The 12,318-nt window shown below is 37.6% G+C and overlaps 1 protein-coding gene across 2 annotated transcripts in view; it reads right to left on the bottom strand.

The window, feature by feature from the left end:
- PTTG1IP2 (PTTG1IP family member 2) overlaps positions 1–12,318 on the bottom strand; it is a 134,836-nt gene that overhangs the window by 90,325 nt on the left and 32,193 nt on the right. For both annotated transcript variants that reach the window (XM_021102366.2, XM_021102367.2), the window contains exons 5-6: positions 9,497–9,558; positions 7,864–7,930 (exon numbers count right to left, since the gene is read on the bottom strand). In XM_021102366.2, coding sequence (XP_020958025.1) covers positions 7,917–7,930; positions 9,497–9,558 — 76 coding nt within the window. In that variant the 3' untranslated portion in view covers positions 7,864–7,916. The remainder of the gene's footprint in view (positions 1–7,863; positions 7,931–9,496; positions 9,559–12,318) is intronic.

The following is a 12,318-nucleotide window of genomic DNA, read 5'->3' as shown; positions in this document are numbered from 1 at the left end:
CACACTCGTGACATATGGAAGTTCTCAGGCTAGGGGTCAATTCAGGGCTGCAGCTGCCAGCCACAGCCACAGCCACAGCAATGCCAGATCCAAGCCATGTCTGCAAACTACATCACAGCTCATGGCAACGATGGATCCTTAACCCACTGAACAAGGCCAGGGATTGAACCCATGTCATCATGGACACTAGTTGGATACTTTACTGCGACGCCACCATGGAAACTCTGCCTTCACTAATTTTTTAAAATTACTCAGAGGGTCTCACTTATGTGGTTCTATTTCATTTAGACACTCTTTTGACAGAAACCTTCACTATGTACACTTACAGAAAAAAAAGTTATTCCTGCATTATTGACTAATATCTTTTATATTTATATACTATATATTATAAATATATTTTATACTTTATGTATTTATATATTATATATTAATTGTCATCTATAATATATTTAATATATTTATATATTATAAATAGCTTGGCAAAAAATGCTTGTTCCCCAAAGAATTTGATGGGGGTTCACATAAAAAAATGATCTTGATATCAGCAAGATAAAAGTAATTGATATAAAATAATTGCTTAAATAAACAATAAGTCAGGAATATATTGAGAGATTTATATTTAGTACTTGTCTTTTTTTTTTTTTTTTCTTTATGGCTGCACCCACAGCATATGAAAGTTCCCAGGCTAGGGACTGACTCTGAGCCACAGGTGTGACCTATGCCACAGGGGCAGCAAGGCCAGATCCTTTAATCCATTGCACTGGGCTGGGGATTGAACTCACACCTCCACAGCAACTGGAGCTGCTGCAGTTAGATTCTTAACCCACTGCACCACTGAGTTAACTCCCTAGTATTAGGCATTATTCATTTCATCAGATCATTAGGTTTTGCCTGGTATTTCTTTTGTGTTTAAGTTATTTGGAAGATGAAGATAAAATAACTACATCTAAGGAAACAAGTAGGCACTGATATGAATACCAAAATGAACTTCCACTTGAATGCCAAGCACAGAGAGAAGGGGGAAAAGAAGGATGCAGAATCAGAACTAAACATTAGATTTTTAAAATATATTTTATTTATTTATTTTGCTTTTTAGGGCTGCACCCGAAGCATATGGAGGTTCCCTAGGCCGCTGCAGCAACGCGGGATCCGAGCTGCATCTTTGACCAGCACCACAGCTCACAACACTGGATCCTTAACCCACTGAGTGAGGCCAAGGATCAAACCCACGTCCTCAAGGATGCTAGCTGGGTTCATTAACCACTGAGCCATGATGGGAAATCCCTCCACCATTAGATTTTAAAAGAATATAAGAATATAATTTGGAAAAGGGAAAATTTGAGGAATTAACCATTAGATTTTAAAAGAATATGAGAGTATAATTGGAAAAGGGCAAATTTGAGGGATGTGATTTATTTATTTATGGGAAAACAATAATGCCAAATTAATATGTATAGAGCAACTACCAAAGTAATGAAAAGATACTTAAAATGAGGATATTGTTTAAAGTTACATGACTTGAGTATCATTAATCAATTTTGCCAATGCTCACTATTTGATTGGAAAAATCCTATTGGTTTTTGAGAGGAAAAAAAATGGGCAGGTGGAAGCAAAAAAATTTAATGAAACCAAGATCTTCCCAAGCAAAGAAATAACTCTTAAAAGAGTATTCCTCGTATGAAAGCACTAGTTTTTAGAGGTCTCAGAGGATTCTGAGTAAAACTGAGCATACTTGCAATGCATTGTAAATGTGTAATTACCATTTAAATGGAAGGAGAAAAGCTGGTGGGTAAAATGAGAAAAAGGCATTTTCTTACAGCCAACCAGAAACTGGCATTTCAGGCAATGATCATCTAATCTAGAGAGTCAGGTTAACAAACCTATTGTCATTCTGCCACTCATCCTCAGCCTTTTAACTGTTACTCTCCTCTAGCAGGAGGAGGCAGAAGGTTAAGTCTGTCTCCATGATTTTCAGTCACAATTTGCTTGTTACGCTCTGGCACGCTCAATATATAATTCAACAGCATATGTTTACCAAAAGACATAGTGACACAAAGGTTTCTCTTAATTCTCCCTTTTTATTGTTTGGCCACCCTATTTATAAGAGTAAATGAAATTTTGGAGTAAATTTCTATTGGTTAGGATCAGCTCATCTCATCCATAGTCCAATGAAGACTTTCCTTAATAACCGCCCTGTTTGTGGATTTGGCCAGGCAGCAATTTTGATGTCTAAAATACTGCCTTATTCCAAAAAGGCATTAAACATCCTTTGCAAAGGAGTTTAAAATGTGTCACACAGATTTCCAAACTCTGGAAAATTATCAGATGTGTTTTTATTGGACAGCTGCATAATAAAGAATAGAGGGTAAAAGATTTGTCAAGAATCACATAAATTAAGTGGAAAGACTCCTGTCACATGTATACTTCAGAAGCTTAATCTACTCCTTTTAGATTACTGCTACATTTCTTATCACGAGATTAGCTACTTTTTATGATGCATTTATCAAAATCCATTTGGATTTGTCAGGGTGGCATATGCTGGTGGATTAAGTGTTGCTTCCATCTCAATAATCTCAGTATTTAGGAAGAATATAAATGTGAAGCATGAAAAAATTATTAAATCATGAAATAAAAGACTGTGAATACAAGATCAACCATGTGGCAAAAGTTATGGGATTCTTGGTTACATAATGGTTACTTTATTCTAGCTTTCCCTTTTTATCTTCTTTTGGCTATTTTATTTGGAATCGTTGAAAATATTTGTTACAAGGCTGTGTAAAAAGCTAAGCAAACGTGAGTTAGCCACTCACCACCTTTTTTCATCATCTAAACCAGGGCTCCACAAACTTTGCCACACAAACCAAATGTGACCCTTTCATGTTTTGTTTTTTTGATTGTTTTTTGTCTCTTTAGGGCCACACTGGCGGCATATGGGGTCGAATTAAAGCTGTAGCTGCTGGCCTACACCACAGCCATAGCAACTCGGAATCCAAGCTGTGTTTGCAACCTACACCACAGCTCACAGCAATGCCAGATCCTTAACCCATTGAGCAAGGCCAGGGATTGAACCTATGTCCTCACAGATGCTAGTCAGATTCATTTCTGCTGAGCCACAAAGGGAACTCCTGGACCTCTCATATTTTTGCAAATAAACTTTTATTGAAACACAGTCACATACATTCAATTATGTATTGTCTATGGCTGATTTTGCATGATAGCAAAGTTGGGTAGGCCAGAAAGCCCCAAAGCCTAAAGCCTAAAATATTTACTATCTGGTCCTTTAAGAAGAGTTTGCCAATTCCTGATCTAAACTCTTCCATCTCTTAGTGTTCTAGAAGAAAATTTTACTCTTTAGCCACAACCTGTACTTCCCCACCATCTGTTCCCTTTAGATCTTTTTCTGCTTTTCCAAGACATACATTTTTCAATACTTTCTACCATCTTTAATTACTTTCTGGCATTTCAGTTACAATTTACCATCTTCTGTTCACATATTTTTCTCTTCTCAGTCATCGTTACAATTTGTTCTATCCCCAAATTTATTGAACCTGAAAGCAAAGCTGGTCACATATGGCCCAATTTCTGCATAGGGTCAATCAAAATAATAATAGTAATAATAAGAATTTCAATAACAGTGGAAAGACATAATTGAAGGAAATATTAATATTCACTTAGGCTATAAAAAAATGCTGAAGTACGAGAGGGAGGAGTGTGTGCTTAGCGAGTAGTAGAACATTTCAGAATCCTCTCTTCCCAGCATCACTATTTTCAATATTTCCCCAAATCAGTGACAGCTGCTGTGGTAGATGCCCAGACTTCCCCTTCAGGAACAAGGCACTCATTGCTCCAGGGTAATGAGGTAATGAGAATTACCCTCAGCCAAAGGGAACTGCCCCACTCAAAGTTAAGCCTCCTTTTGGAGAGCATCCCACATCTCATAATAGTTGATATGGAGGTTTGGGCTCCTTTGCTTCAGTTAGGGAGGCCACTGAAATTCCGGAACACCCCATAAAATTAACCGAGGCCTTTGTTGTGACTATATGACAATTCAGCTATTCCCGCTGCCCAAGTCTGCTTCTCTCTTTCCCTATAATGTGTTATTCCTAAGAGCATTCTCCAATAAATCCTTGCAGGCAAATCTCTACTTCGGAACCCATTTTCCAATTTGAGATAGCTAGCTTTCTCGTTAAATGCTCTCTTATCCCCTTTTCATCCCTCAAACGAAGGCTTCCCTGAATCCCAGTCCTTCTAGCTCTTTATTTCTCTCACCTCACGGTCCTGTTTCCTCACAATCCTAGGTCAATTCCCTTCCTCTCAATAGAGTTCACTACCTTTTCTTAAATTTACTGATTAGACATGAACAGGAATTACCAACTAGGTTCTACAGTTTGTGCTAGCATACTTGTATATCTTATTCTAAGATTTCAAAATACTGCCTTATAGGAGTTCCTGTTGTGGCTCAGCAGGTTAAGTAGCCAACATAGTGTCCATGAGGATGTGGGTTCCATCCCTGGCCTCCTTCAGTGGGTTAAGTATACAGCATTGCTGCAAGATGAGACATAGGTCACAGATGTGGCTTGGACATGGTGTGGCTGTGGCTGTGGCTGTGGTATAGGCCTCAGCTGCTGCTCTGATTTGACCCCAGCCTGGGAACTTCCAATGCCCAGATGCAACTGTAAAAAGGAAAAAGGAAAAAAACTTGCCTCACAGAAGATGGTTTTGGGCTGGAATATAGGGTCTATTTGTTTTTAATGTTTCCTTGTTTTATTCTAAACAGACTATCTAACCAAAAAGCATTAAAAATTGTAACTTTTACATTATACATTTGAAAGTCTTTATATGATTATCATGTCATCACCTGTATAGTAAAAGCTCTTCTGCAGCAGTATTTTCCCCCTGCAGTAGCATTTGATTCAAAATGAAATGCTCTGATACAAGAGTTGGACAGTAACACAGCATGAGAAGACTTAATTTTTTAAAAAAATTCTTAGGAGTTCCCATCATGGCCCAGCAGAAACGAATCCGACTAGAAACTATGAGGTTGCAGGTTCGATCCTTGGCCTTGCTCAGTGGGTTGAGGATCTGGCATTGCCATGAGCTGTGGTGTAGTTCGCAGACGCGGCTCGGATCTGGAGTTGCAGTGGCTCTGGTGTAAGCTGGCAGCTACAACTCTGATTAGACCCCTACCCTGGGAACCTCCAAAGGCCTTGCATGTGGCCCTTAAAAGACAAAAATAAATAAATAAATAAAAATTTAAACAATTAAAAAATTCTTAATATCAAGTCTTTCTTTGGTAAATCTGCTTCTGGAAGGAAGAAATGAAAGAAGGAAGGAAAAAGAAAAGATAGAAAAAAGAGAAGATAAATCGAAAAAGAGAAAGAAAAAAAGGATGGGAGGAGACGAAAACTAAGTTGAAAGAAATCAGGAGGAAATCACTGTAAATCCATGAATTACTTTGCAGGCAGAACCTCTGAAGTTCTAGAATAATTATCTTTTCCAGAGATCAAATGTTTAATTTTCTGAAATTTCCAGCATTAGCACAAGTTAGAATAAACAACTCATCTTTATTATGCTTGAACTTAAAATTAAGAAAAATGGAAACAAAAAGAGTTAGGCGAGGTGGGGAAGTTTAATATCATTTCCAGATATTAAAATAATTTACATATCCTCCATAATTAATTATGGTATTAGGGAATGATTAGCCAGACAAACCAATGACAGTGAACAGAATATACAAAAATATACTCAACTGTGTATGGAAATTTAATTTATGAGAAAGATTCCATCTCATATCACAAGTGTAAAGATGGGTTTTTAAAATAAATTGTGTTGGGGTAACTGGATAGCCATTTGGAAAAAGATAAAATTGGAACTGAATTTCACACCATATATCATGCTTAATTCCAAATGGACCACAGAGCTAAATGTTAAAAAAAAAAATGAAACTATTTCAGATTATTTTCATAGGATAAATTCTCAAAAGTGACATTATTGGGATAAAGAGTAAAAAAAAAAAAAAAGTTAAAAGGTCTCGATTAGCAAAGTGATATTTATTTAATCTTTTTAGAGCTGCACCTGAGGCATATGGAGGTTCCCAGGCTAGAGATCAAATCAGAGCTGTAGCTGCCAGCCTACACCACAGCTCACAGCAATGCCAGATCTAAGCCGCATCTGTGACCTACACCACAGCTCATGGCAATGCCGGATCTTTAACCCACTGATCAAGGCCAGGGATCAAACCTGCATCTTCATGGATACTGGTCAGATTCATTTCTGCTGAGCTACAATGGGAACTCCACCAAAGTAATATTTAGAATCCTTGTACTAATTTATACCACCAGTTTAAGATAGTTCCATTTTTTTATTCAAGTCTATACAAGACTGTGTGTGTCCTCTTTTGAAAATACTTACTAGAATACATGTATGGGTATAGCCTAAGCTCTATGAGTTCTCATTTGCCCTCGCCTTTCAAGGCCCTGGGAATATGTATTATTAGAGTCAAACATTTTTGTAAAATTAACAACAGGAAGATTTATAAACAACTTTTTGGAGGGTCCCAAAATTCCGTAAGTTTCAGGCCCTACAAAACCTAGATCTTTTTATTGGTTTGAACCACATGAGATTGCTCTTTTAGTATGTCACAAATAGACAAAGCAAGACATTTTATATGGTTCAACCAGTAAGCATAATTTTGTTGACTCACAAGGGGAAAAAAATCTCTAGTAGCTAATAACGGAATGACCAGGTCATAGAGTATCTCCCCAAAATATTTTAATAGATACTGTCAGATTGCCTTCTAAACAGTTTGCATAGATACCTAATCCCTCCAACAGCAAAGAAATGTACACATTTTCCTCACAACAGTGGGTGTTAGCCAGTATGACTACACAATCTTCTTTGCCCAAGAGAGTCCTTATTTACAACTGTTCTCCCTGATATTCTCAGCATGGTCCCAGCTTGGATGATAAAGGGTCTTCCTAGCATTGCTCATCTTTTAAACTCTCATCTCTCTCAGAATGGAGATCATTCGGGTCTCCAGGGGAGCCCGCAGGCTTCTGGGAGTTCCCTGCATTCTCTTTGCACCCCCTCCTTATTAACCTGCACTGACTACTTCAAGAGACATAGAAGAATGGAGCCTGCCTCTAGTTAGGGACTTCCTTTCTGAGTAGGTGCAGTGTAGGAAGTGGCAATAAAAGTATGCCTGGGGTTTATCCTGTTGCAAATCAAGCACCTGAGGATGCATGTATGTACAAGCACACTCACACACACACATACACACATTCACACAGTCAAATTCATAACTGCTTTAATCCAAGTGATAGTCTCTAGCTGTTCACGATACAACAAGCCAGAAATATTGGCAAGAGGGTCCCAGCCCTGGCTGAGGGGCTGGGTAGGATGACCTTTATATGTCCCCAAGGGCTGAGATTCTTTGACTCCAGCAGTAACAAGTCAATGTTAGTTATTGAGGACTGAGTTTCAGGGAAATTCTAAAAATTTTGCCTGTAAAATCTCATTTTGTGCTCAGAGCTACCCACTGATTTACTCACTATTAGTAGAGAATATTAACGAATGAGGAAAAACTAAGGCACACGCAGGTTAAGTTAGTTGTCCAATATGACATACTTAGTAAACAAAGCCCAGATTTCAGCTAAGGCAGATGACTGAGGAGCTACTGAAGCTCCATTTTTTTTTCTGCCTTCTATACATGTTTCAGACATCGAAAATCAGTTTACATTTTACAGATTTGATTTCCACTTACTTTCTTAACAATTCTCATTATATTTCTGAAAAGTTGCTTAATAGGAGGGGGTTGCAGAAAGTCATACAGAAAAGTCTATGCAGTATAATTTGAAAGCTTACCGTTGAGAGACACTTCCTTCTTCTCTCTCTGGATGATCTAGCTTTCCAGTTATCTATTCATTATACACTGTGAGAAGAGAGAATCAATTTACCTTTTCAAAGTCTTCCTAAGAAAAGTCAATGGGAACCTACTCATTTTTTGTAAATGCTTAACACAAACTACTTATGAATTTTGTAATATCAAAATCTATTCTGAGATTTTGATATTACAGCTATTTTAATACATAAGACTCAAGTGATTTAAGGTATTATCAACTTGGTTATGAGTTTAATGAAGAGGAAAAAAGACCGGATATTTGGTGGTGACGAGACTAATTGTCTCTGGTGACAGAAAACCTGTGGGTGCTCAATAAATCCCTAATTTCAGAAAATCATCTTCTGAATTCATTTTCTAGAAAAGTTTGGACCAAGGACCAAGAGGGATAATGGTACCACTGCTCCTTGGAAATAACTCTGTGGGTGAGGGGCACACGGTCAAATAGGGTATAGTGTATAAGGTTTTTTTAGGTTCTATATTTTCCTCTTCCACGAGTTAGAAGTCTGTTTATTTTGTGTCTCGAATAAACACTCATAAGACCACATGCAGATAGGGTATCAGTAACCTCCCAATTTTATTATTATTATTATTATTATTATTATCTTTTTAGGGATGCATCTTTGGCATATGGAGGTTCCCAAGCTAAGGGTCTAATCGGAGCTACAGCTGCTGGCCTATACCACAGCCACAGCAATATGGATCCCAGCAGCGTCTGCAACCTATACCATAGCTCACAGCAATGCCGGATCCTTAACCCACAGAGCAAGGCCAGGGATCGAATCTGCATCCTCGTGGATACTAGTCAGGTTCCTGACCACTGAGCCACAAAGGGAATTCCTCCCTCCATATTTAGACCTTCCTTTTTTGATCTCTGTGACACTACTGTCTCTGTTTCCATCTTCTCAACTCCTTTTGAAGAATCTTATTTCCCTTAGTCAACATTTTAATATAGTCAGTTCCTTGGACTTGAGATTTTTCTCCTGAGTGGAAAATAATCCTGCTTTGTGAATTTTATTACATTTTATTCCCCATAATGAATCTAGTGCAACTAACTATGATTAGATAACTGTTGGATTCGTTTCTGCTGCACCACAAGGGGAACTCCCAGGGAAAGCTACTAATATCCAAGTTAGGTTGGAAATTTTAAATTCTTCTCTACCAATATTATGATTTTTACCCATCTTAGACTAGCTATTGAGGTTATAAGAATGTGTCTTAGAAATGAGAACAGTGGAGTTCCCATCATCGTGCAGCAGAAACAGATCTGACTAGGAACCATGCAGTTGTGGGTAGGATCCCTGGCCTCACTCAGTGGGTTAAGGATCCAGCACTGCTGTGAGCTGTGGTGGCTTGGATCCTGTGTTGAGGTGCTGCTGGCTGGCCTCTGTAGCTCCGATTTGACCTCTAGCCTGGGAACCTCCATATGCCACGGGTGAGGCCTTAAAAAGAAAAAGAAAAAAAAAAAGAGAGAGAGAGAGAACAGTGTTTCCTGCTCATATTTTAACTTTGATGCCTGGAATAAGTAAGGGGAAGACTTCCAGCTGTGACTTACTGGAAGAGTCTGGGACATCTCACCAAATAAATTAGAATACTTGCCAGGAGCACTCCCATGAGGAAGGTAAATTGAATGTGGTCTTCCAGCAATATAGACTTGTGCTCTGTTCAAAATGATGGTAAATTTAGAATTAACAAGGTTTATTTTCAGAATAAAGTTACCATTGGAATTATTTTATTTCATTAGATTACATTTATGCAATTTTTTAATTACCACAGCTTTATTGTATTAAGTTCTCCTTTTGTTCATCCACCAGGAGAATTAAAGTGTTTGACTAAGAACACACAATTAAAATAGATGAACTATCATCTAAAATATAAATAAGTTGGCAATAAAATGAACAATTGCTTATTTACTTCTCTGTGTCCGCTGAAGAGGATGTAAGCTCCCTGAAGGCAAGGATGTCTCTTTCTTGTTATGATGATGTCTCTAGTGACAACCTCACTCTTTGAGGCATAGTAAATACTCAGTAAATATATACTGAAATAGATGAGAGAGTCAAGGAGGCACTGAGACACAAGCAGTTAAACACTGATGTTCTCTAACATTTGGAACCCTTAAAAGTGTGTTAACTTTTAAATCATATCTGCTGACTAATAAGACTATCAGATCAGACGCCGTGATCAATATTTTGATGTTCCATTAGTCACTCATTTTTTTTTTTTTTTAATGAAAGATGGGTGTTTCTGGAACCCAAGGAACATCTTTGAATTATGAAGTACAAAAAGTCTTTAATAAGACTAATTCCCTTAACAGAATGCAGTGCTCACTGAATTAACCAGGTCTGGAAGAGTTCTAGAAGAAATGGAAACAAAGAGATGGCAGACAAATAGCAGAGCTAAGCCAGAACTTAGGACAGTTGTTGGACCATATTTGCAAAGGCGCTTCAGAATTTTCCTTTTATTTATTTGGTTAGTTAGTTAGTTAGTCAGTTATGTATTTACTTATTTATTTCATGTTTCTAGGACTGCACCTGTGGCATATGGAAGTTCCCAGGCTAGGGGTCGAATAGGAGCCACAGCCACAGCAACATGGGCTCCAAGCTGTGTCTGCGACCTACACCACAGCTCATGGCAATGCCGGATCCTTAACCCACTGGGCGAGGACAGGGATCGAACCTGTGTCCTCACAGATACTAGTCAGATTTGTTTCTGCTGAGCCACGATGGGAACTCCCAGGATTTTCCTTTTAAACAGCCGAAGCAGGATGGATATTTGTTCAGGCCTCTATTCTCTTGTGGGTATCTTTGCCACTTTACTGAGAAGCACTATGAAAAAGAAATGATGACATTTATGAGACCAGGATCCTGGTCACATTTGTAATGTACCCTTATCGATTCTTTCTTCTGGGTATATTTTTGTTCTTGATGTAAAGAGTAAGGAATTCTTCCACCTTACCATTTCTTTTATTCTTATATGTTAATAAGAAAAGGTAAGTTCCATAGCCAGAAAAACACAAGTCCTAGTCAAAGTAGTGGTCTTAAGTAAGAATCAGAACACTTGGCCAACACTTATCTTTCTCTATCCTGTCTATTGGTCCTTCTTGAAAAAGGCATCCAATCCGAAGAAAGAAAATAATAGTGTTGGCCTGAAGGAGAATGGAGAAAAACAAACTTCTCAACATGTATGGACTATGAAAATACTTTTCATACCTTCTGTGAACTCCTTTTGAAAAAGTTACTTGAGCAAAAGGGGTGAAAAAAGAATTCTAAAAATAGGAATATATGGGATCCAAAAATTTCTTTTAACTCAGTAGGGCAGTGTACAGAAACTAGTTTTTGTAAATTATAACAAGAAGTCAGAGAACTTTTAAAAGAGTAAAATGAATATATTCTACCAAATATTAGATGAATGATCACAGTGATAGGAATAAAGATATGTGTGTCCTGTGTCCTTCTTGGCAAGAAATAATGAAGGTAACTAAACTCTATGAAATGCAAAAGAACTGTAGAAGAAAATCACAACATAAACAAGCAATAAACTGAAATGTCTCATGATTTTGAGAAATGGAGAGTAAAGAGAGAAACTATGTTTGATCTTAACATTAGGTAGTTCCCTCTCAAGCAATACAGGTTAGTGACATTGATTACATTTCCTATGTCCATTTCAGTTCTTTCCTAAACAATATTTATTTGATTCCTTAAACAATATGATTCCTAAAATAATCATCTTTTATTACTTTTATTAGTTAAAATTTTTTAAATTCAAACTATAGAGTAAGCATTTCAAGATATAAATATAGTTAGAGAACAGAATATAAAGATTATACACTTGACAAGGTCAAATGAGCGAGGAAGCTTACGGAGTTTAGCAGCTACAGAGGAGGGATAGATAGAAGGAAACATGGGTTCAAGTTTTCTTATCTTAAACTGTTAATAAGGAGTTCCCCCTATGGCGCCAGGGGATCAGCCACACCTCTGGCATGCTGGGATGCAGGTTCAATCCCCAGTCCGGTACAGTGGCTTAAGGATTTGGCATTGTCACAGCTGTGGTGTAGGCTGCAACTGTGGCTCGGATTTGATCCCTAGCCTAGGAACTCCATATGCCACCAGGTAGCCAAAAAAGAAAAAGAAAAAGAAAAAATGGGAGACGTATTGATGGATAGAGAAACAGGACTAAATAGATAACTCGAAGTCAGAAAGATAACCAAAAGAAGAAACAACAGGTATCTTAAGAGCTATTAATGGACAATGACAGTTATGATTCAAAAAGAGCAATATAAATAATATCCCCTAATAGCAAAATAACAAAAAAAAAAAAAAACGGATAGTGCAAGATAAAATTTTCAGCTTTTATGATGGGGGGGTCAATAGATAACATCTATAGGTAATAAATCATGAAAAGGAGATACAACCACATTGTTC

The sequence above is a fragment of the Sus scrofa genome, chromosome 9 (assembly GCF_054392235.1).
Source record: "Sus scrofa isolate SSC_HxYL_T2T_F1_AM1 chromosome 9, Sscrofa_HxYL_maternal_Yorkshire_Landrace_v2.0, whole genome shotgun sequence".
NCBI classification, from domain to species: domain Eukaryota; kingdom Metazoa; phylum Chordata; class Mammalia; order Artiodactyla; family Suidae; genus Sus; species Sus scrofa.
The sequence above is the reverse complement of the archived record's forward strand: the minus strand, read 5'-3'. Positions and strand labels throughout refer to the sequence as shown.